The sequence below is a fragment of the Phyllopteryx taeniolatus genome, chromosome 11, assembly GCF_024500385.1.
Source record: "Phyllopteryx taeniolatus isolate TA_2022b chromosome 11, UOR_Ptae_1.2, whole genome shotgun sequence".
Taxonomy (NCBI): Eukaryota; Metazoa; Chordata; class Actinopteri; order Syngnathiformes; family Syngnathidae; genus Phyllopteryx; species Phyllopteryx taeniolatus.
The window spans coordinates 26974875-26997659 of NC_084512.1; the positions used below are offsets into that span (position 1 = coordinate 26974875).

Here is a 22785-nt window from a genome sequence, read left to right on the forward strand (position 1 = left end):
CAGGGAAGCTCCTTTTCTAGCCAATCATGGCAGCCACCTGTTCACCTGTGGGATGTTCCAAACAGGTGTTTGGTGAGCGTTCGTCACCTTTCTCCGTCTTTTTTGCCACCTGTCCCAGCGTTTTTGGCAACGTGTTGTAGCCATAAAATTCGAAGTTTATGATTATTTACTAAAAACAATCAAGTTTGTCAGTTTGAACATGAAATATCTTGTCTTTGTAGTGTATTCAATGAAATATAGGTTGCACATGATTTGCAAATCATTGTATACTGTTTTTATTTGTGTTTAACACAACGTCCCAAGCTCATCGGAACTGGGGTTGTACGAGGCCTGAAACGGCTGCTTCCTGGAATTCAAAAGAAAAGCAAATATTCTGCTCCCTGAGCCAGTTTCACCGATGAATGTGAAATTTGGTAGGCGTGTCTATTATGAGCAGAGCCACAAAAGTCTCAAAGAGCCAAGCCTGGAAAGACACAAGATGTCTACCATTTTGATTTGAAGCGGACATTTTCAGGGTCATCCCTTCAAAGACAAACTTGTTGTTCAGATTTTGTTCGATTGCTACCACATTTGAACCGTGTTCAGTACACTACTAGACAGATGGTTGCCACTAAATTGGGAGGAATTACGCATTCCATGTCCTATACTTTGGTTGTCATCATACTTTTCCTCTTTGCCATTACTGGTACATTTCTGCAGTGATATCACGGGGGGGAAAAAAAAAAAATGATGAACTCCAACTTTGAGGCCTATTTTTCAAGAATCGAAAGGTTCAACAGCAAAAATGAGATGAGGCCAAAGCTGACATGCTCCAAAAATCTGTTTTATTATGAGTTGACCGTACAGCCACTGTTGAAGATTGTGTGCGACAGACGTAGCGTGCAATCATCGAGGTAGATTATTTCCACATTGACAAACATGACAATAGCTAAATGGCTGACTTTCAGTGTGATTTTGGGATGGAACATTTTGACTCACTCAACTGCTGCTGCAAAGCAATTAGTGTATGCATTTCAGAGGATAAATGTCATCCATTCAAGAGCGGCCGGCGGCCGCCTGGCTGAAGTTCCTCAGCAATACATCTCATGATATTAGCGTCAGCCAAATTACATGTGGAGGGGCAATAACGACGCTCGTTAAGACGACGCTGCCGTCGCCAAAGACCATCAGCCCTTCTGCGCTTTTAGTGCGTCAGATTAGTTTTTCAGTAAACCCCGGGCGGCTATTTGGGCGCGCGAGGCATCGAACCCTGTCGCCAATGGTGAAAAAACGTAATTGACGCAACCCAGAAATGTTTACAATTGCCTATATTGATAGTTTAAACTGTAACTACACCACAAACTATGATCCCTAAACACTATCATTTGGAATTTGTGAATTAAAAAAAAAAAAAATTTAATAGCCAGTAGGCGTTGAACGACTTCAAATGTTTTTTAGTCGACACTTACGTGATGAGAGTTGACGTCATTGACTAGTTAGTTCAACTCCTAATAGTCACCGAGTAGAGCAAAAAATGGACACGTGGCGAAGACTCTCCATAACTCCCGCTAACAACCCAGGCTAAACTTAGCTCCTCCCTGACATAAAAAGATCTTAATCTCTCATTCACGATGTATCACTTAAACGTACTTCCTTGACACCGATTACCGCTTTCCTATTTAGCCAGGACTTTGGCATCATTTTAGGACGTGACAGAAGAATTACAGTGTCTCCAAATGTGATCCATTTCTAACCCAAAACAACAACAAAAAAAGATAATTTAGCGACATGCTTTTTATTTCATATCTGTGTTTTAAGTATAACTTTGTGTGAAAAACATGTCTTCCATATTTTTACAATCTACTCAAAACATGAACTGCGACGAGGCGGGGATTAAAAAATGTTCGCATTGCCAATTTAAAATGTGGACTATGCATTTTCCAGTGTGTGGTGCTAGCCTTCACTGAACACAGAGCAGCCCCCCTCTGCGAGTCGCTGCGTAGCGCTTCACTTCAGCCAGCATTCCGAGCAGGTTCCGTGGCGGCCGGCCAGATTCCGAGCGCGGTTCTGGCGCGGACGGCGTGCCGCCTTCGCTTTGTCTTTTCTTTGCTGCGTTGCAAAGTCAAGGTGACTCACGGCGGGTGCGGGGCCCACTCCAGTCCCACCTGGGCGAAGCAGTAGAGGAAGGCCAGCATGGGCGGCGCCACTGTGGACCAGCCTGGTACAACGAGAAGCATAAGGAGTCTTTTTTTTGCTTTTGAATATCAATGCAGCTAATGAGCCCATGTGTTGTGTTTGTGTTCTATTTATAGGGGCGTGACCAGGTAACGGCAGCTGTGCGCGGCTCCTCCTGAGCTGGCTGGCTTTTCCTCCAGTCACAATACTTTCCTGATTTTCATTGCCACTGGCGTTTTTTTGTTTGTTTTTTTTTGCTGCCTTTGTTGACACAAACGACACTTTTGCAAACGTTCGGGACTTGCAAATGAGACAGCGCTGGACCCTGCGTGACCCTCAAAGGGAGCCCCGCTGTGGCGCTAAGATTCCCCGGCGTTTTGTCTTCACACGTATGTAAGTTTCAAAGTAACACAACCTCAAATGTGCTCCCACTGCGCCGCCAAGAGACGCATGCTTCAATATAATGTTCAATATTGGACTAAATAATATACAGGATATTTGTCTGTGATGAACTTTTACAATGATAGCCACACGGCTTGCGGTAAACTGTCATGTCGGCACACGTGGCATCTGTAAAGCTGTAATCCAATATTCCTAATGACGTATGCTATTATAATATGTTTTATGGAATACGTATGGAGGTGACCGGTTAGAGCATCTGCCTCACAGTTCTGAGGACCGGGGTTCGATCCCCGGCTCCGCCTGTGTGGAGTTTGCATGAAGTTTCACATCTAATCATTTTCACGTTAATTCCTTAATAATTATGATTTTCTTATTTTATTTTATATTACATTATCATAAAACGTGAATTTGAATGCTGTTTATTATGTTTTAATTAAGTATAACATCTTATATCTATCATGATTTTTTAATTATTTGTTTTATTTTATTTGTGGGAAAATTACTTTGAATAAAATATATATTTAAAAAGCATGTTAGTTTAACCAAATATCTTTTTTACAACTCATCATTTGTAGGTTATTTTAAAATCAACAATCATGATTGTTTTTTTCTTTTTTGTACATTTTTATTGCCCGTGAATTTATGTTATTCTTTTCCTTTTTTCATCATATTACTCTAACAATGCATTTGTACAAATCAAAGGCTTTTCACCCACCCCAATGAACGCCTTACCCCTAAGAGATGCCTTGTCCTCTCTGCATTTGAGTTAATAAACGCCACCGGGCACTTGGCGTGGACGCCGTGTGTCTGACGGCGCCCGCGCAAAATTAACGCGTCGTGATCGTGGCCCACGAGCTGGCAGGCTTCCAAAACAGCGTCACAACACGATGAGTCCGAGACAATAAATATCCAATTTCGCTCCGCTGATTGTTCCTGTGGCTTTAATGAAGCAGCTCCGTAATTGCGCCGAGGCTGCTTCTTCCCTTTTTGCCGCTTGATTAACACTCGCCGGAAGGACGCCACGTCCTACAGCACGGCAGGGAAAGACAAATATCGAGAAATAGATCACCGCCATAGTCACTCAGTCGACCAAATACAGAAATGAAGTTGTCAGCGTAACGTTTGGCTCATCGACACACGGACATTCCGAAATGCTGAACACGGTTGCTAACCAAAACAGCAGCACCTAATCGTCAATGTATACGTCATAAATGAGTTCCCTACGCAGTATTATTTTACATTACGCGGAAAAGGGGACTAGCGTAACCCAGTAGACTCCGGCGTGGTTGCTACACAATATCATGTGTCCGTGTTTATGCTACCGCAACTAAACGAGTCTGCATTATTTCATCTTAATTCATAGATTAAACTAATTTGATAACCGATTAATCTCTTTTAAGATGAATAGATTAATCGTTTTGAATCATCCAGATCCTCAGTATCTCAGCCTCTCAACAGTAAATAGTCTCAGATTTCTGTAGTCCTCAATGAAAACAGGAAACATTATCTTTTGTCTAATCAAAATGAAACATTTGCAAACAAGAATCATTTTCCAAACCAGTAACAGAATCATAATCAATTTATGTTTGTGCATTTTCTGCACTGCCGATTTGAAATAATCTCCTGTTTTTGGAAAAGTGGATGGAAATAATAAAAAAAAGTTTGAATCCAATTTCGAAAAAAATAAGCAAGAGACCGCTCAATTATTAAAATAATCGGATGTGCGTACTTGGCTGAAAGCTGTTTTTTGAAGGATTCAGCAATGTTGGAAGATGTCTGAAATGATATTAAACTGTTTGGGGGATCATAGTTGGTGGCACAGTAGATTTATGCTGCTGACGTTTAATATATGAAATTATAATCACTATTAAGTACTTGGAGAAATTCGCTATCGGAGTCATAACCGATTTTCATATTCGTATTCAATACGCATCTGGACTTATCTCAAAAGAAGAGATCAGTGCCAAGATGCAATGATTTGTTTCATTTGTTTTTATGACTATGAGTTAAAATATGTCTACACTGCAAAACCCCCAAATCTTACCTCGAAATTATTATTCATTATTTCATCTTACTTTCAGACAGTTTTGACTTTTGACTACATTTTCAGCCAGACAAAAAGATTTTTAAGATACAAGGTCTTAGTTTAAGAAACCGAGTCCAGTCAATTCATACTAAGTCCATTGGCAGATTTTCTTTCACTTATTTAGCCACAAAATGTCTCGTTTTTAATTTTTCTTCTTAACTTGTTCTGAGAATGTTTTTGTTTTGTTTTTTTCCCGGTGTACATAAAACCCCAGAAATGTTTTTGGGAGCGGTGTACTGTGCTGACAGAGAATATCAATAATTGCATCTATTAATTGGCTTCAACTCAAATTTCATTACATTATAGTCGACTACAAAAAATTTATTTTTAAATATTTAGTAGTTCAACTGCTACTGTATATATATTATTGATAAAAATACATGAGTACAAATAGACGCCTCATCGTTGCGAAAATAAACCGTCACCACTGCTCTATCTTACTGTTCCGATGTCACATGATCAAAGCTCGAGCGTACGACCAAAAGTGTCCGTTTTTGAGTGACTATTATGGGATGTGGCTCACCAGAGCGCAAACACCACTCATGAAACGGCGAGGTCAGAGGTGCGTCCCACTGTGGCCGGGCCTGATTTAAAAGCATTGATCTCGTGGCGTTGATGCGCTACAGTGTCTCATCTAGCGTTCCGTGATTAGCGCCCAATTGAACCCTTTGGTTAAGCGAGAGGCGCAGTTTTTTTTTTTTTTTTTTTAGTTCTCCGTGTGAATAATTGACACTGGCGAAATGGCATTTTTGAACATGCAGTGCTTCTTTTTTTGTAGGTTGCTCTTCACTTATTTACAGCCAGATGACAGCGCGGGAAGAAGGTCAGCCGAGTCACATGGCGCGAAACGTCGCTGGGTGAAATATGGCCTTCGTCGTCAAACAACATTTCAGCAGTCTGCACCAGGACAAAATTGGAATGATACTACTAAGGACAAATAATAATAATGATAAAAGATGAACAGGCCTTCACGCGTCGTTTTTCATCGCGAATCCTGATTGGAGGAATTCCCCAGAATAGTGCTTCTCAAAAGGTCATCTTCAACATTTATTTAGGGAACATTTTTCTATTGAACCTTTATGTGCAATACATTTTAATTGAATCATTACTGAAGTACAGTTTATCTCATATTTAAATGCAGTATGCAATGTTTAAACTGTGCATGACGTTACAATGGCTTAGAATAAATTTTTTTTAGGAATCTCATTTTTGATGAATGTTCACCTGGCCTGCTACACGACTGTATTTTGATGACAAAAGTTCGACTGCGCCAAAGAAACGAGCCCCAGAATTTGCCCCCAAAATGGCTGCCTGAAACCAAAATAGTTGACTTCCTTGACGTCTGCCTAATTTCACGTCGATTGGTGGAACTAGTGTCAGAGGCAAATGTTTTCCAGCTTTCCAGGGGGCGCTACTGAGTGACTTTGTGTTGGGGACTGCTCAACGACGCAACTGTTGGATTTTAGGGCTTGCGGAGGCCCCTCAAAAAAGGCGATTCATTCCCAGGCTTGCCTGCCTTGTAAACACACGCCCACTCACACAGCTGCTGATTTGATTGGCTGACGAGTGTCACGTGGAAAGAGTTAGAACGCACACGATTGGGCCGTGTGTTTCCTGTGCATACATATACATATTTATTACCATATAGACTAGAAATGAGTGTGCCTGTTGAGGACTATTCCTAGAATTTAATACATCTTTTTTTTCTGGCTTTATACAAAAGGACAATAAGAATAAGTCAAGAAATTAAATCTTACGTGGATTTTTTTTTTTCTTTCTCAGGTCTGAAAGGAGCACAACCACATACATATTGAAGACATTTATACTAATCTAATAACCTTTTAGGCCTTTCCCCCCCCCCCCCCCCCCCCCCCCGAGACGTGGAACTGAGTGAGTGTGTTATTACTTTTTAATCACCTGCTGTTGCCCCAGAGCAATTAAAAGACTTCTCTCTGTAATTTTTTATTTTATTTTTGAAATGTTGCAACGTCTCCTTCATGTTGCCTAAAATGAAAAGTCCAGCTTGAGGTGTTAAAGTCCACAAGATCCCATTGGAATAACTGTACATGTACTCGTTTTATTATTAATTATTATTATTTCAATATTTTTTTTTAAACAATAGCCTCTGAAAACACGTGCAATATATTTAAACGCTTTTTCAAATGAGTATGACGCACCACCATAAGCATATTGCAAGCTAAGACGTCCGGCTATCCAGAGGCTAGGCTATACTGTGTTTATTTACATTGTAAACTAGTGGCTAGAACGCAAGGAAGTAACATTCCCCGTCGCTTACCTAGCGGTAATAAATTCTGCGTGGGAACTTGGTACACCTATGTACTGTAGCGGGGGAAAAAAAAGCCGAATCCATAATTTTTTTTACTAGCCGTCTGCGACCCACCCAAACTGTGTCCGTGACCCACTTTTGGGTCCCAACCCACTAGTTGCGAATCAGTGCTCTAGACCACTGTCATAGTTTTAAGCTGAGGTACGCGCACTAAATTCATTTTCGGCTTAACGGCAAGCTATCCCATTACTTCCTGTGCATATAGTATGAATGTTAAGGTCATAAAACGTTACACATTTTGTTATGACCAAAAAGCTATTTTGTGGCTTATTGAAACAAACAACTGAGAAGATTTTTTTAATCGGCTCTCAGCTGCAAACAGTTGTGCGCAGCTATAAAAGCGTTGCTCAACCGACCGAATGCTTCCTGCCTGGCACCGCATGGTACAGTCCCGTGGAGGCCCGACAAAAAAAAAAAAAAAAAGAAGAGTGGCCATTCGGAACAGAAAGAAAGGTGGCTGCGGGTCCACAGGCCAATAATGAGATTGAAGGCGAACTTCCTGCTGAATGAAGACTGATGACGCTGTGACTTTGGCAAGCAAAAGAGCCGGCCGGGCTTGAAGCAGATGTCGCTCTATTTGAGAGGCGTTCAAAAAAAAAAAAAGGAAAATAAACGCAGCCAAATGCACACTGTGAAACAGCAGCATTTTTGTACTGGAGGGGACGCAAAGAAAAACCTGACTGATGCCCTTCCTACCGCGTACAATGTGACTATACACTTTCAATGGTTTTTCTATCCTCAGCTATTCACTGAGTAAAATTATAAAACCAAATATTTGCAGTTTTTGTGCCCTTTCTACAACACTGCAATTTGCCAAGAGCCCTGGCTAATACGAAAATAAATCCAAATTATTGGGGCGATCGTTCTGATATTTTCAAAGGTTGAAGTGGGCATAAGCAAAGATATCCACATACATTTTGGTGACTATTAATTGCAGTTTTTCTCTATAGTGAGGATAATTGAAGATGTTCGATTTGTCCGCGACTGTTTTGGCGAGTCTCCGGGAGACGTCACGGAGACGTCTCCGCAACCAGCAGAGACTCGAGTCGCCATCAGGTCGCCAGCGAGATACGGGTCTTTATTGCTCCCTTTTTTTTTTTTTTGTCACTTCATTCAAGCGACTGGCGTACCTCCTTACACCTACCTAATTTCGTCTCGAAACATAAAGCAAAACAAAACAAATTGACTAAGCGACGCCTCATAACTAAAACAAAAAAAACGCGCAAGTCAAGCTATCAGTCTTTTGGAGAAAAAAAAAGAAAAGCAGACTGTCTGCATGGAAGGCCGGCGTTACCTTGAAGGAAGACGCGCTTCCAGAAGATCCTGCCGACGTGAATCCCCCCGAGGAAGATCAGATTAGAGAGGATGAGCATGGCCGTGGAGAAGGCGGAGAGCAGCGCGGCGCAGCGCCTTCTGGTTGCCGCAGAGGAATGCCGCTCCTGGGAAATCAGCGCACAAATAAGCCAAGTGCCGCGAGAAGCGGCGCAAGACCGTGACGGAGACGCCGCCGAGCGCCGATGACAAAAGGGTGTCGAGCCGCACGGTCGGAACTTATTACCGCGTTAAGGCGGCCGAGAGCGAAGAAAAGACGGTGCCCCGCTGCTGCTAATGTATTCCAAACGCACTTTTACTCACTGGAAGTGCGCACGGCAATTCGATGTGACAGCATCCGACCGCTAGTGTGTGTGTATGTACTCCAAGCATCAAATCCCCTTCAATGGCCGCCCTCCTCTCTTATGAAAGATTTGATCGTCAAGCAACCCTTTTAAGCGGAACAAGCAATTCAGGGGAAATGGAACACGTGTCGAGATTCTTTTCAAAACCTCCACCATCGTTTGTGCGCTTTTGTACAACTTCCTCTACCAACCTGGATTTTTTTAATCTGGATCTGTTCCAGATTGTATCTGGCAGAATCGTTTTTAACTCAACATGCATTTGAGAGAGGGAATTTCCCCCCCTAATATATGAACTGGAATGATGATCGACCTCCGATTTGTTTGCAGTTTAAACCGGATCTGATCCAGATTGTATTTGTCAGAGTTTCTTTTTACCAAACATGGATTTTCTCAGGGATTTCCCCCCTAAGAAACGTTTTTGAATGCCAGAAGAACGTTGCAGGATCCAAAGTGAATACAGAATCAGAGACAGAATTGTATCCAGATCTGATCCAGGTTACATTTGCACAATTATTTATTTCGTTTTTTTACTTAACATGGATTCGGGGAGGCGGCCGACTGCTTAGAGCGTCTGCCTCACAGTTCTGAGGACCGGGGTTCGATCCCCGGCCCCGCCTGTGTGCGGTTTGCATGTTCTCCCCGTGCCTGCGTGGGTTTTCTCCGGGCACTCCGGTTTCCTCCCACATCCCAAAAACATGCGTGGTAGGTTCATTGACAATTCGAAATTGCCCGTAGGTGAGTGCGAATGGTTGTTTGTTTGTATGTATGTGCCCTGCGATTGGCTGGCGACCAGTTCAGGGTGTGCCCCGCCTCCTGCCCGATGATAGCTGATGATCCAGCACGCCCGCGACCCGCGTGAGGAGAAGCGGCTCAGAAAATGGATGCATGGATTCGGGGAAGGGCGATTTTCTCCTAAAATACATTCTGAAATGCTGGTGGACTGCCAGGATCCAATGTGTATGCAGGATTGGAGGCCGCATTTAATCCGGATCTGATCCCGGTTGCATTTAGCAGAATTATGTTTACTTAACATGGAGAATCATCACGTTTCTACGCCATTGTTTCCCCGGACAATTCTGTTCTGGAACGCTGGTATAATTCTGATTTGTTTGCCGGATCAAAGACTGAGTTTAATCCGGATCTGATCCAGATTGTATTTGGTAAAAATTATTTAACACGTAGAAAATCCCAAACGTCTATGTCTTTGTTTGTTCATATAATACAATGTGTAAACAGGACCAAATTGAATCCAGATGTGATCCAGATTGCGGAATTTTCTTTAGTTTATTTGCCAGTCTTTGATCAAGCTGGTCAAATGAATTTGTAATGCCTATGTACAATTTTAGAATGCAAGTAGACTTCTGATTCGTTCCAGGATCATATGTGTATGCAGGATCAGAAGCCCAGTTTAATCCTGATTTGACCCTGACCGTTTTTGGCAGATTATTATTTTTACTTAAAATGGCAATTCCCAACAAGGTTCGGCTGTTTCTTTTATCATTCTTGTCAAATTAGGCTGTAGATTTTAACGCTTATGTAAAATTTGTATTGACCTTTTAACCAACTGTTTAGCAGTCATGCAAGTGTAAAAATAAGTTAATGACTGCTATTAGAGATGCGTAATAGCATCTTAACTTGAAAGACGAATGATGACGTGTAACATGCGTCATCACATTGTTAATTTTCATGCTAGTTAATCACAAGAACCTATCATAACAGGCATAGTTAATCCTTATATGAAGTCTTGTGAGAGGTAATTTCCTCTCAAAATGGTGGTCAGGTTTCTTCTGATGGCACTGGAGTTTTAGCGACTTACAAGAAAGGAGCGAAGGAGCGCTGAGCCAAAGAGAGCCTTGAGGCCGGTTTCCACCAGAACGCCCAGCCAATTCATCAGGGCCCAGCACTGAAGGTAGTCGTGGCCGCCGTGCCAAAGGCAGACGAAGCCAAACGCCAGCGCCGTGGATAACATTTTGTACAGCACTCCGTGATGCGAACCTCCCAGAGGCACGTAGACGTATCTGCAACACCAACGACAAAGGAAGGATTTAAACAGGCGATGAGATCTGTTTAAAAAAACAAAACGAAACAAAAAAAAACCCACAGAGACTATTTCATTAGCATTTCTCGGGAACGGAGCTGATGACTAGTGCGGATGTCAAACAAAGCGGGGTTCAAAATGTCCGACATGTTCGTCGATTTCTAATCAGATAAAGGCAGTTTTGACGCCTGGAGCAACAACGACAAAAATAGACGCTCCGCCGAATAACAATTGTGGCCCTGGTGTTATTAATGATGCCACCGGATGGGATGAAATGTTTTGTTTGTTCTTTCCCCGGTGATTCGCGAGGGCCCATCTTCCATCGCCGCATGCCGTGGGCAGATATGAGCTTCACATTCTACCGGTGGTCTCGGGTATGTTGGCTTTGTTTACGGACGACCCATTTACAGTATAGCGTGAGATGAGACTCCCCTTCGCTAAGCAGCAAACTCATTATTGCGCATTGTCAGTATGTTCCCCCTCTTTGATGTGTTGCAAGTTATCATTCTTTTTTTTTTTTTTTGCATAAACTATAACCAGAATACATTCCGTGGCTAATCAAAAGCTCCTGAAAGGCGAGCCAGAATTGCGGGAGCTTTGAAAAAGCTGGCTTTTGGCCAGCGACGGCAGATGGATGGCTAGCAGCGGACACAATAACAGCGTTACACCTTTACTACGTACAATTCAAGCAGATGGGTGACTAGAGATTGACAGGGTACGTCACGGATTTTCTCCCTCGCTCGTCGTCTAAGATGCACGTTTGCGCGGATCGGGGATCAAACGCTCCTTCTCATATGCACTTCAGCTGCAAAAACTCGAATCTAGCAGCCGCGGAGGACCCTCCAGCTGGCTCGGCAGCCGTACCTGCGGCAGGTAATGGAATGACAAAGAGGGAGCCACTTAGCAGCCCTGGGAGACGGCGATCAGTGAGTCACCATTTCACACCTACGCCGCCCTCCTCGGAACCGTTTGGGCGCAATCTCGCCGCCGCATTCAAGTCTGTTTAAAAGCACTTTGGACGAGGAGCATTGTGCGCCGCTTATCGTTTTTTTTTTTTGCATTTGCCGTGGCATAAGTGCGAGAGATGCCGCGGTTGAGTTTCCAATGGACACGGGGCTGAAATGGAAACTTTCATTTGCAATTTAAATCCCAAATTAATTGGAGCCAGTTCAAACAATCCAATCCGCAAGACCAAAGTGAAGAAAAGACAAACTTGTCAGAACTGTTTGCTCGAGATGGGTTTGAATTCATATTAACTTAGCTATTCCTCAAATATTATTCATGAGGCTTTGCCCACGTTGTTAACTGATTAATGTTCTTACTTTGTGCTTTTTTTTTTTTTTTTTTTTTTTTTAATTCTAGAATATATCTTTAAAAGGGATTAACCCAATCCGTTCTGAGGCGCCGGTTGACATTTCAATTGTTGTAATCCCAAAACCAATTTTGATTTTCCTATAGTAAATTATAGCGAAGGAAATAATTCCCATCCTGTAAAATCTGCAACAAGTCGCGTTTTACATTTTTAACTGACATACTGCAGATGTATGCACAGAAGCCAACTGCATTTTGTAGCGTACTGAATATAACAACTTATTTTAAGTCAACTGTTATATAAACACAACTCTTTCGAATGGTAAACTGCCTCTTATTCGTTGACTAATTGCATACACGCGACAATAAACTACTATATGTATAATAAATTAAAACGCGTACATTTTTAAAAACATTTTTGAAACACTACTTGTGTGAGCGTGGGTCAATCAGTCATACATGGACCCCACTGTCTTTATGGTGCCTCAGTAAACCAATCAGAAGAAAGGGGGCGGTCCTAGCCAAATATGGACCAAGCAGATACAAAACTGGGTCAAACAGAAGTACTGGAGCTGTCCTTTTCTGGATACTCGTATGACAAAAGCAAGGTGTGTGTGTTTTTTTTAAAAATGAAATTGACACTTTTATACTAAGTCCATGTTTGCGAGTCACTCTATGGAGGTCTAAATAGCCAAAATATGGGACCCCTTAAGTGACCAAACCACACATCTTCGAACATCAACAACGCTCGCAAATCTTTAGCAATAAATGCTCCCACTGCGGTTTATTTTCTTGTGTTTCTCTTTAGTAGCGCCACAGGTGTGTTCAAAAGGGCTAATACTCCAGTGAGTAGCTAAAACCACTATTAATGTTATTTAATAATAATAATGCATTGCACTCATACTGTATAGCGTTTTGCTAGGCACTCAAAGACGCTACACAATTTCATGCATTATTCATTCACTCCTCAGTCACGCCTGGTGGTGGTTAGCGATTTGTGTGGCCACAGCTGCCCTGGTGCAGTACGACAGAAGCGTAGCTGCCATTCTGCGCCTACGGCCACTCCGACCACCTACCGAGCATCCGACCACATTCGGATTAAGTGTCTTGCCCAGGGACACAACTACGACATGCATGACACGATAAAATTATTATTATTTATTTATTTTTTTATTCCATCCACACCAAATTCAAGCAGCAAGCCGTTTGTATCCGTAAGGTATGGCCATTTGATTAGGTACAGTGAGAAGGACTGCAGCCCAGCTTGAGGTCTCTGTGGTTTTGCACCCAAAACATCCTGACAACCGGTATCCTGTATTTCAAAAAAGAGAGGGTTTCACGCTTTCCTATCTGGAAGACGCAAACTAGTACAAAAAACAAATCGATGGGTTGGAAAATTTGGGGGAAGCCAGCAACCCCGAGTACAAAACCAAAATGAATCGCATATTGTAACGTGCAGAGCGTACCAAACCATGCTCGCTTTTACCAAGTATTGTACATTGAAGACTCTAAATTGTGCGAATGAGAGGATGAATGCTTGTTTATCTACCGTACATGCACCCTGTGATTGGCTGATGACAAGTCCAGTGAGTACCCCACTTCTCTCACCAAAAGTGAACTGGGATAGGCTCCAGCTCACATGCAACCCTAATGTACTGAGGAGAAGCTCTATTGAAAATGGATGCATGTATGCCTGTCAAAATGATTAGTAGTGTCCTTATTAAAAAAAACAAACAAACAAAAGAAAAAGAGACAAGGGAGCGTGTTCTCAGACAAGCGTGGCACGGCAGCGTCTCCACCTTCACGGAGCAACGTGCCTCCACCAAGCGGATCGCAAACTCCCGACAGGCTGCGCCACATTCAGAGGGGTTCGCTTCATTAGGACGCAGGCAAACTAATCATAAATACGCGAGGCGTGCGCGGCAGAAGCCGGCAAACGGCGGCGGCTGCTCCTGCTGCTCCATATGCACGTATTAAACAAAGGAGGCATTTCTCCAGGGTTCGGCGGGAGGAAACACAACAACACGCGCGCTAGCTTTTATTCGCCAACGACGGCAACGTGAGCTCATAATCATGAGAAAGCCTCCATGCAAATGCAGCGTCCTCGTCTATTTATGACCAACTGGGCAAAGCAGCTGCAGAATGACACCCCCTGCTCCCCACCCTTTTTTTTTTTTTTTTAAAACAGTTTAATATTGATGAGTTCAATAACGTACCAGAACGAACACGTGCTCAAGTGGGGAATAAATACAAAGCAGACAGCTAATTGGACAAAACTAAAATAAAGTTAAACTACTCGCTTGGCATATCGGGGAGGGAATAGGAATGATTTTGCAGGGCAAAACGATCACCTGCCGGCATTTTATAACTATTGGTGGAATCAACAAGCAGCACGTACCTTATCAAAACAATTGATTTGCGTCTTGATATTGAATTAAGAGACATCCTTTTAGACGGACAGACAGAGGGGTTCGACAGACGTACAGGCAAGTATGTATAGCCAGATACTGCCGGGTAGATGGCTAGACAAAAACTCAAAACTAAACTGATTCCACTGAAGGGCCTCTTACCTGAGCAGCCATCGATACAGGCCCTTGTCAAAATGCCTGTGAGAGTGGAGAGAGAGGGGGAGAACATGAATTGGATTCACACATTTGCATGATAATAGCACGAGCCAGGAACACCTGAGCTCCACCGGCTTCATTATACGCTACACGAAATAAACGCAGGCATGTTGAGGAGTGTTCTGTTTGTATGCCTCCCTCTTTCGTCATTAAGAAGAGGCATGCCTTTCGGAGTTGTTGCGCCCATAAAACGCCGACTGTTTTGCCCATGACGTCGTCGGCTGACAGCTTTATGCATTCCGTCGATGTTGCCGACACGGGCCAGCTCAGCGCGCGCAGGATTGGCGTGCGTCACCGGGTCAGCACTATTGGGCCAACTTGCCTATAGAGAGATGCGCGCAAAAACGCAGCCGTCCATCTCAGCGTTGCGGACGGCCGTGTCTCAAAACGTCTTGCGTTTAAAATGGATGGCCAGTGCTGTACCCGAGCCTGCTTTTGTGCGTTGCTTCTCAGCACATTCTATTCAGTTGTTCGCATTTCCAAACAGTACTTCCCAAAGGAAATGAATCGAACTACATTTCGTTTTCCTGAATAAGGTGCAGTGGTTGAGAGGTTGGCAATTGCAATTTGCAACTTGTCCGCGTGCTTGCATCGGTTTTCCCAGGTACTCAAACTATTCCATAAACAAGCTTCTTAGGCCTGCCGAGTGATGTCAGCGAACGTGACTGACGCGGACAATCGCGGAAAAAATACAGCGGCGAGTTGGCGACATACACCTGCACACCTGGCGATGACAAACTTGCGGCAACGGAAAAACTCCCAACTCCTGGAGTTCTTACCAGGAAACAACTTTTTGAGGCGTCACTTGTGTTTTCTTTTTTATTGAACCACAAACAACATGGTGTGATTGTCAAGGAAGAAGGGGATTGTCCTGGCCGCTGTAGCTATATTATAATAATACCAAGAGAGGAAACGGACGAGAAATAAAGGAGGATATTTGAGAGGTTCTTTGCAATGATCACCCTGTTCATTGAATGCATTCGTGTAGTTCTGCAACAGAGACTCTCCACGCTACGCTTTTTAGACACAGGTACGTAATTGAAAAATTCTAAATATAGTTACGTATTATTGTAAAGAAACAATTTTGTGTTTATATATACCGTACTGGCATGACTTGGCGGTGTCCCGCTGGATCCCGCTTATACCGGGAAATACCTTTTTGTGTGTGTACGTGTGTGAGAGAGCTCATGTGACGCAAAATGGTATTTCGGATTGGCCGTTACATCTGCGACGTTGCAACGCTGTTCACCTGCGCTCCAAATTTTGAATGGCAGCGCAACTAATGGCTGACGGTCGACCACTCATGAAAACTTGTCGCAGAACCCGGCGACAGTGCTATGGCAGATCAATAAGCATTTTTCGTTATGACCTGTTGTCGAATGCTATTTCAAAAGTGAAGTACTGCTAATATGCAAGTAATAAAAATGTGCTCAAAAATAGCAGGATGGCAACGAGAACAGTGAAATTGCGAAGCCACATCGATAAGGATTTTTTTTCAGGTACTATTTCCAATGAGACATCATGAAATGGTAATGTGCTAGTAGTTGCTATACTAAGATAATGCTAAGTTGGCAACATGAGGAGCTAAGGTAGATGGACCTGTAGTCGAGTACTATTTCTATAAAGTACTATAAATGAACAAAACGACATTTGTGCATGTTGACGTTGCATGTTTTTGGTTGAACTCCAAATTGTACCACTTTTGTGATGTTGTACTTCGGGGGTTGTTTAAGGAATACGTTTTTCTTCATGCTGCTGTGATGCATCAACGACTGTCTGCTGCATGGAAATTTGAATGCAACCTCGTAATTCCCTTCCGGCCAAATAAGGCGCGTTAAGACCCTGCGTGACGCCTTGAGCAACAGCGCCACCCGCAGTGTACAGTCAGCATTGTCGCAGACTTGCAAGGCTGGAAAGGTAGCTCACAAATAGCCACTCTCTGATGCGCAGTACCTTCAATAGAGATCATTGATGGAATTGATTGTGTGTGTGTGTGTTTTGCTACATTAACCTCTCACCCTTTAGCTCTAGTCGTAAAAAAAAAAAAAAAAAAAAAAAAAAAAAAAGTAAGATGAGTCCTTGAGATATGCCAGATGCCACGTGGAGGTGACCCTTCACGGTGATTGCAAGTAATGGCGAGCGTGATAATTCAGTGCGATTGCCAAAGCGCGGACACACTTTACTTGACATTCAATGCGAGCTTTTTCTTTCAAGGATATATAGCGAGTGCTGGCCAAGGAATGCGGGGGACGCTGAGTGGACACGACGTACCGCCACATGCCGGTGAAGCTGTACATGATGCTGACGCAGCGAGGCAGACCGGGCGGAACCAGCCGGTCCAACGTGGCCAACGTGGACGGAAGGCCGAACAGGACCAGATACTTGACGAAGAAGAACTGCACCAGGGCCAGAGCCAGGCCACCTGCCACACCATGGAGTCAAATGGTACACGTTGATACGAATAATGTCAACAGAAATGACTCCGGCAGCAATGACAACATGCAGCTATTGCTTCTTTTTTCACATCAAATTAGAGCCAAAATATTTTTAAACCTAATGCCACTTTTTTAATGATATACAAAATATGGAATTAAAGCCACCATGATTTTTTTTTCCATTACAAAAATCCATAATTTTACAAATCACTCCTTTAAAAAAAGCAATTAATTTCTATTTTTTTTATATAAAAATAAATTTAGTTTTATAACCACAAGATATATTTTTTTGATTTCAGTAGCCTCTTTTATTTTTAAAAAAGAAATAGAAATATATAACTTTATAGGCACAAGATATATTTAAAAATTAGCTAATCCTACTTTTTGATTACTAATAATTTTTGATTTTTTTAAAGCAATCATTTAAAAAAAAAAATAGTTATATTATAGCCACACAATGTATTAACTTAAAAATAAATAAATTGATAATTATATAAATACTGTACAAAACAAATTTTACATCCACAAGATATTTATTTTAAAAAGCAGTCAATCACTGATACAAATGTAATTGAATTTTATAGGCACAGTTGTTTTCAATTAAAAGATAACAATGAAGAAAAAGTATTTCTGCTCCCAATTTTTTTGTTAGCTCTGAAGTGAAACGATGAATAAAAAAAAAATGTTTTTTTAATTAAAAGGAATGAGTGTAAACTTGTAAAAGCAAATTAGCAAAACACGATGGATACAGTGAAAGTTTAAACTGTAATTAAAATGCAAATCATCACATGAATAATGGAACAAGGTCAGTGAGCGCAAGTCTGTAATTATTATTATTATTATTATTATTTTTAACCTTGCATGTCATTAACTTCCTTTGAAAAGTGGTCGATCCCTCAAAACATGAGAACACAATTACCTACCTAAGGCCCACGTTGGCAGAATCTCCAGGTAGGTCTCGTTGGACTGGATGGCGTGCATGTACATGGCATGGATCATATATTCCGCGATGCACCACCACATCAGGATCCGTGCCGACCGAAGCAACAGGTAGCGAGCGCCCGGTTTGTGCCGGTCGCCGTCCTCCGCGGGCGTCTGCATCTGCGAGGCGACACGCACGTCAACATCCGCGAAGGCAACACACGGCGAGAAAACAACATTCACAGAGCAGAGTGAGTGTCTTCTTGAATTGCTCGTCAATACAGTGAGTTTGTCGCGGGGATACGTTCTAGCCGTAATAGGGGAATATCTGCGACCATTTTTTTTTTTTTGGGGTATCCCTCCCACGTGCTTTAAAAACATTGAAACTTATTAAAATACACTTTTTAAAGGACAGCGTTAGGGACCGAACCCTGCCGCGATTAGCAAAAAGAAAAGGGTAATTGACGCCCCCCCCCAAAAAAAGTTTCTAATTGCCTAGAGATGCCAAAAGATGATGGAAAACCTCGACCTTTGTTTAAATGAAGCTCCTCAACTCTCTTCAACGTAGTTCCTTGAAACCAATATGCCACATGAGGGCAGGCTACTCACCTGCTCCACGTAGTCGTTATACGTGATGACAGGGCCGTTATAGAAGAAGGGATGGTAGAACGTGTACGACAACAGCCAGCATAGCTGCAGGAAACTACCCGTGTGGACTTCGGGGCCCCCACAACGCTCCAGGCTGAAGCTGAGGAGCCGAAGAGTGCCCACTGCCACGCTGAAGAGCAGCAGGTAGTACTCCTCGTCACGCTCGTACCAGCCTCTCTGTGGCAAATTCGGGGCAAAGGTTTGGGACGATATCCACTATGTACACTCTCATTGAAATAGCCAATATTCTAATGTAATCCAGTTTGAATGGAAATAGAAATAAAACAGTTTTGCAAGCTACAGGAATTAAATAAATGGCAAAAAATAATATGCTGCATATATATATATATATATATATATATATATATAGGACAGTGGGTACACTATTGTGTTGTGCATATGTACACAACTGTTCACAAGTTTGGGGTCGCTTAGGAATGAAAACATAACTGTGCGGCACGGTTGGCGACTGGTTAGCAAATCTGTCTCACAGTTCTGAGGACCGGGGTTCAAATCCCGGCTCCCCCCCCCCCTGTGTGGAGTTTACATGTTGCCTGCGTGGGTTTTCTCCGGGCACTCCGGTTTCCTCCCACATCCCAAAAACATGCATGGTAGGTTAATTGAAGACTCTAAATTGCCCGTAGGTGTGAATGTAAGTGCGAATGGTTGTTTGTTTCTATGTGCCCTACGATTGGCTGGCAACCAGTTCAGGGTGTACCTCCCTCTCGCCCGGCGATAGCTGGGATAGGCTCCAGCACGCCCCGGATTTATTTCACTATTGAATTAATAAATCAAAGTTTGTTATTTGCAATAAATGAAAAGGTAATCTACAGAAAAAAAAGCCTGTATTAAACTTTGTCTTATTAAAACATATAGCGCTATATATTTTATATATATGTCAAATGATTAAAACGCTTGATCATAAAGATGAAGCGGCACAATTTTGCCTTGGCCTCTTCCACCCTCTTGTGTCCATTAAATGTAGTTTGACAATCCGTCTCTACGGTGGATGTTAATAATTAATAAAGTCGTTAAAAATTCTATTCCCTTTGTTGTGTTTGCATTTAGGTGCTACCCCCCCCCCCCCCCACCTGGATGTCCTGAAGCGGTGGGACGTGAAGGGTGCAGAGAAGCAAAAGGTTGCAGGTCCAGCACAGAGCGGGCCTCCTGAGCTGGGCCACGGAGAAGGACAAAGCCACATGGAGAAGCAGCACGGCGACACCTCTGAGTCCCAAAACGCTGCTGGCTGCCAAGAGGCCGTAAACCGTGAGCGCCGCCACCTGAAACTGTAGACGAAAGGTAGAAAAACAAAATCATTTAAGACGACACGCTTTGCATTTTTTCCACAACTTAATAACGTTTGGCACACTTTTCACACCTGTTTTGAGTGGGCAGTCCTGTTTCAAGCGATTAAGATCGCTGCCCTCGGAACAAAAAAGATGAGTGTCCATAAAAATTGTAAAAGGATTGACTGTATTACAACAGCAACATTATATCACCCACCAAACCACCCAATTAGCTTATCAGTGAGCGTCGCAGATCTGTGCATGTGGCGCATGTAACGGATACAACACCAAACAAAAATAGCGCCTGCTCCCGCATGAACACTTTCACCAAAAGTGTCAAGTATGTGCCGCATATTCGAAAGTAACGCCGATAGCACACTTAGGCGACGCTTGTCTGCGCATTCAACAACACTGCAGCGCTGCTTTGCATTTGACTTTGATGTGAAAGTGCTTCCGTGTAGTCCAACTGTTCCCTGAAGATGGAAGATCTTCGTGTGATGCGGGTTCATTCCGACCTGTGGGTAAAAGACGCTGCACAATCTGGATACGACAGCGTGTCCGATCAGAGTCCACAGCAAGGACTTCCGAGCCCACTCGGTCCAGAAGGTCCACTCAAAGTCCGATGCATCCTGACCCAAACACAAGAACGCTTTACTAGAAAGTAGGAGGGTGAAAATGCAAACCAAAAGCCATGTTATCGTTATGTATGGGTGCATATTAATACATTTCAATATCGTCAAAAAAATTCTATTATTTTACTTTTCAATTCAAAAAGTGAATTTTATATACATTTATTCAACCCATGGGAAAATACACCTGCACACATCCATCGCATGCACAATATTACTCATTTTTACCACAAAATAAAACCTGTTTGAAAGGTAATGGTCAACATTTTCAAACCGTACCCTTTTGAACCCCTGAAAGAGGCCTCTTTCCAGTTGAAATTGTCTAACCAATCCCGCTTCATGCTCTGAAACACAAGACCTAGAAATAAATAACAATATTTCCCGAGCTCTGCCAACAAGCTGAGGCAATTACAATCACTCTCCTACCTTTTGAGAACCTGTGAAGTTCATAAAAAGAGTACAAATGGGAGCCAAAGGACAGCAGCCAGTAGACAAGGAGCTCCGTCCTTGGCAGTGGCGCCCAATGGACATTTGGGTTCGATGTCATCTGGTCGAAATCACTGCGCTATAGCAGGCCTGTGACATGATTATGCAACTAAATTATATTGTATACAGGGTTACTGGCATATTGTTTCTTATATTCTTGCCCCTCTTGTAGCGCTAAACAATGTATTAGAAACCACAAACTCGGATTCAAACCCTGAACCCCTAAACACTGGCTCATCGTTCTGCCTGCATAAAGTGCATCTGGACAGTATACACAGTATTTAACCCCCCCCCCCCCCCCTCATTTATGTAACAGCTTCATTACAATTTGTATTTTCCTAAAAAAATAAATTTTAAAAACGTGAAAAAGGTTACGTTGACATTTAATCTAATTTGTTAAACATAAAACAATATTCGCTGCCTTTGCTCAATACGTCTTTCCCCCCCACAAGTAATATGATGCCACAAGTTTGGCTTTGCAAGCTTTCTTTGCAAAGAAAAAATAAAACTTGCAAAGAAAAACATTTAATTATCCCACTTTGGAATAAGGCTGTAAAATAAAAACATTTCTTGTATGATGAAGATGAATCAATTTGTTAACTAATGTGCATATGTCTGAGGGCTCCGTGAAGTTTAGCAATACCCACATACTTGTATTTAAGTAGTATATGAAGAACAAAACAAAACAAAACAAAAACAAAAAACGCAAGACTAACTTGTGCTAATTGTTTTTAATAGTGCCCGTATTGACGAAAGTCGGGACGGTGCTGTCGGTTGCTAGGTAACGCCAAACGCTTTACGACAGTCACGTTGGCGGCATACTAGCTAAGTTGAGGGTGGACAAAGTAAGCTAATATACACGCTTGTGAGCATTGTGACTGTAATATTTGATCATTAGCAGCTAAAATCGAACATGTGCGTGTGGAACAGTGACGTTATCTCCCCAGCCGTGTCATTACACTGTCATCTTCCATAGTTGTCCCATCCCAGCGGCAGGCAGCTAGATAGCGTTCACGTTTACCTGAAAATATCAGGTTGTGGCCCATTTTGTTGTTTTGAAAAGGCAGTCCACGCTCTCCGACAGCCAGTGTTGAGTTGAAATTCGTGTTTAGAGTACATAAAAAAGTGACACAAAAAAAAAAAACACGGACTTACTTCCGCCTTCTCTTCTTCGGCTTTATTTTCCTTCGTGTTTGCCCTTCCTCAAAATGGTCGCCTCCCCCAGGCAGGGATGACTCGTCGTTTGAAAAATAAAAGTGTACAGTATGGTAAGTGGAATTCAGATAACTAATGTGTTCATGTCTTATTCAGTGCTCATTGACGCAGCACGGACAGTGGTGGGAAGTAATGAAGTTGAAATACTATATGAAAACAAATATTTGTTCTTTATATATATATTTTTTTAAAAATAGGCTCTTTACTGAAGAAGGTTTTTAACATACCAGTACTGTACTTAAGTATTTACGTATTTTTCTGCCAACTTTTTACTTTTACTCTCTACATCTGAAAACAAATATGTGTACTTTCTACTTTGTCAAAATAGGCTTGTCCTTAAGTAAAATTTTCAGGTAATGGGGATTCTGCTAAAAGAGGCCCAAAAACCATATAGGTCCATCTATAGCCACATAGCCCTCGTTCTTTGTTCGTGAAATCTCTTTTACTCGTTTAAAAGAGTTATAGAATGAAGCTTTTAAAAAGGGGGTTATTTCTTATCAATAGTGGTTGCAACATGACTACGATGA

At 42.4% G+C, this 22785-nt stretch overlaps 1 protein-coding gene across 5 annotated transcripts; it reads right to left on the minus strand.

Annotated features, from left to right (window-relative positions):
- Positions 1–802: 802 nt before the first annotated feature.
- On the minus strand, positions 803–22749 carry hhat (hedgehog acyltransferase). 5 transcript variants are annotated; one of them, XM_061790402.1, is made up of 12 exons: positions 22199–22749; positions 20984–21133; positions 20837–20901; positions 20444–20557; positions 19734–19928; positions 18604–18819; positions 17997–18174; positions 16910–17060; positions 14585–14620; positions 10482–10683; positions 8284–8428; positions 803–2197 (listed from the first exon to the last, which is right to left on the minus strand). In XM_061790402.1, the coding sequence occupies exons 2-12, from the start codon at positions 21102–21104 to the stop codon at positions 2112–2114; spliced, it is 1509 nt and encodes a 502-aa protein (XP_061646386.1). In that variant the 5' UTR covers positions 21105–21133; positions 22199–22749; the 3' UTR covers positions 803–2111. The 5 variants fall into 5 exon arrangements, with proteins under 5 accessions (XP_061646386.1, XP_061646385.1, XP_061646388.1 ...); XM_061790401.1 differs by having other exon boundaries at positions 22065–22224; XM_061790404.1 differs by lacking the exon at positions 19734–19928 and having other exon boundaries at positions 22065–22224.
- Between the last annotated feature and the right edge of the window lie 36 nt (positions 22750–22785).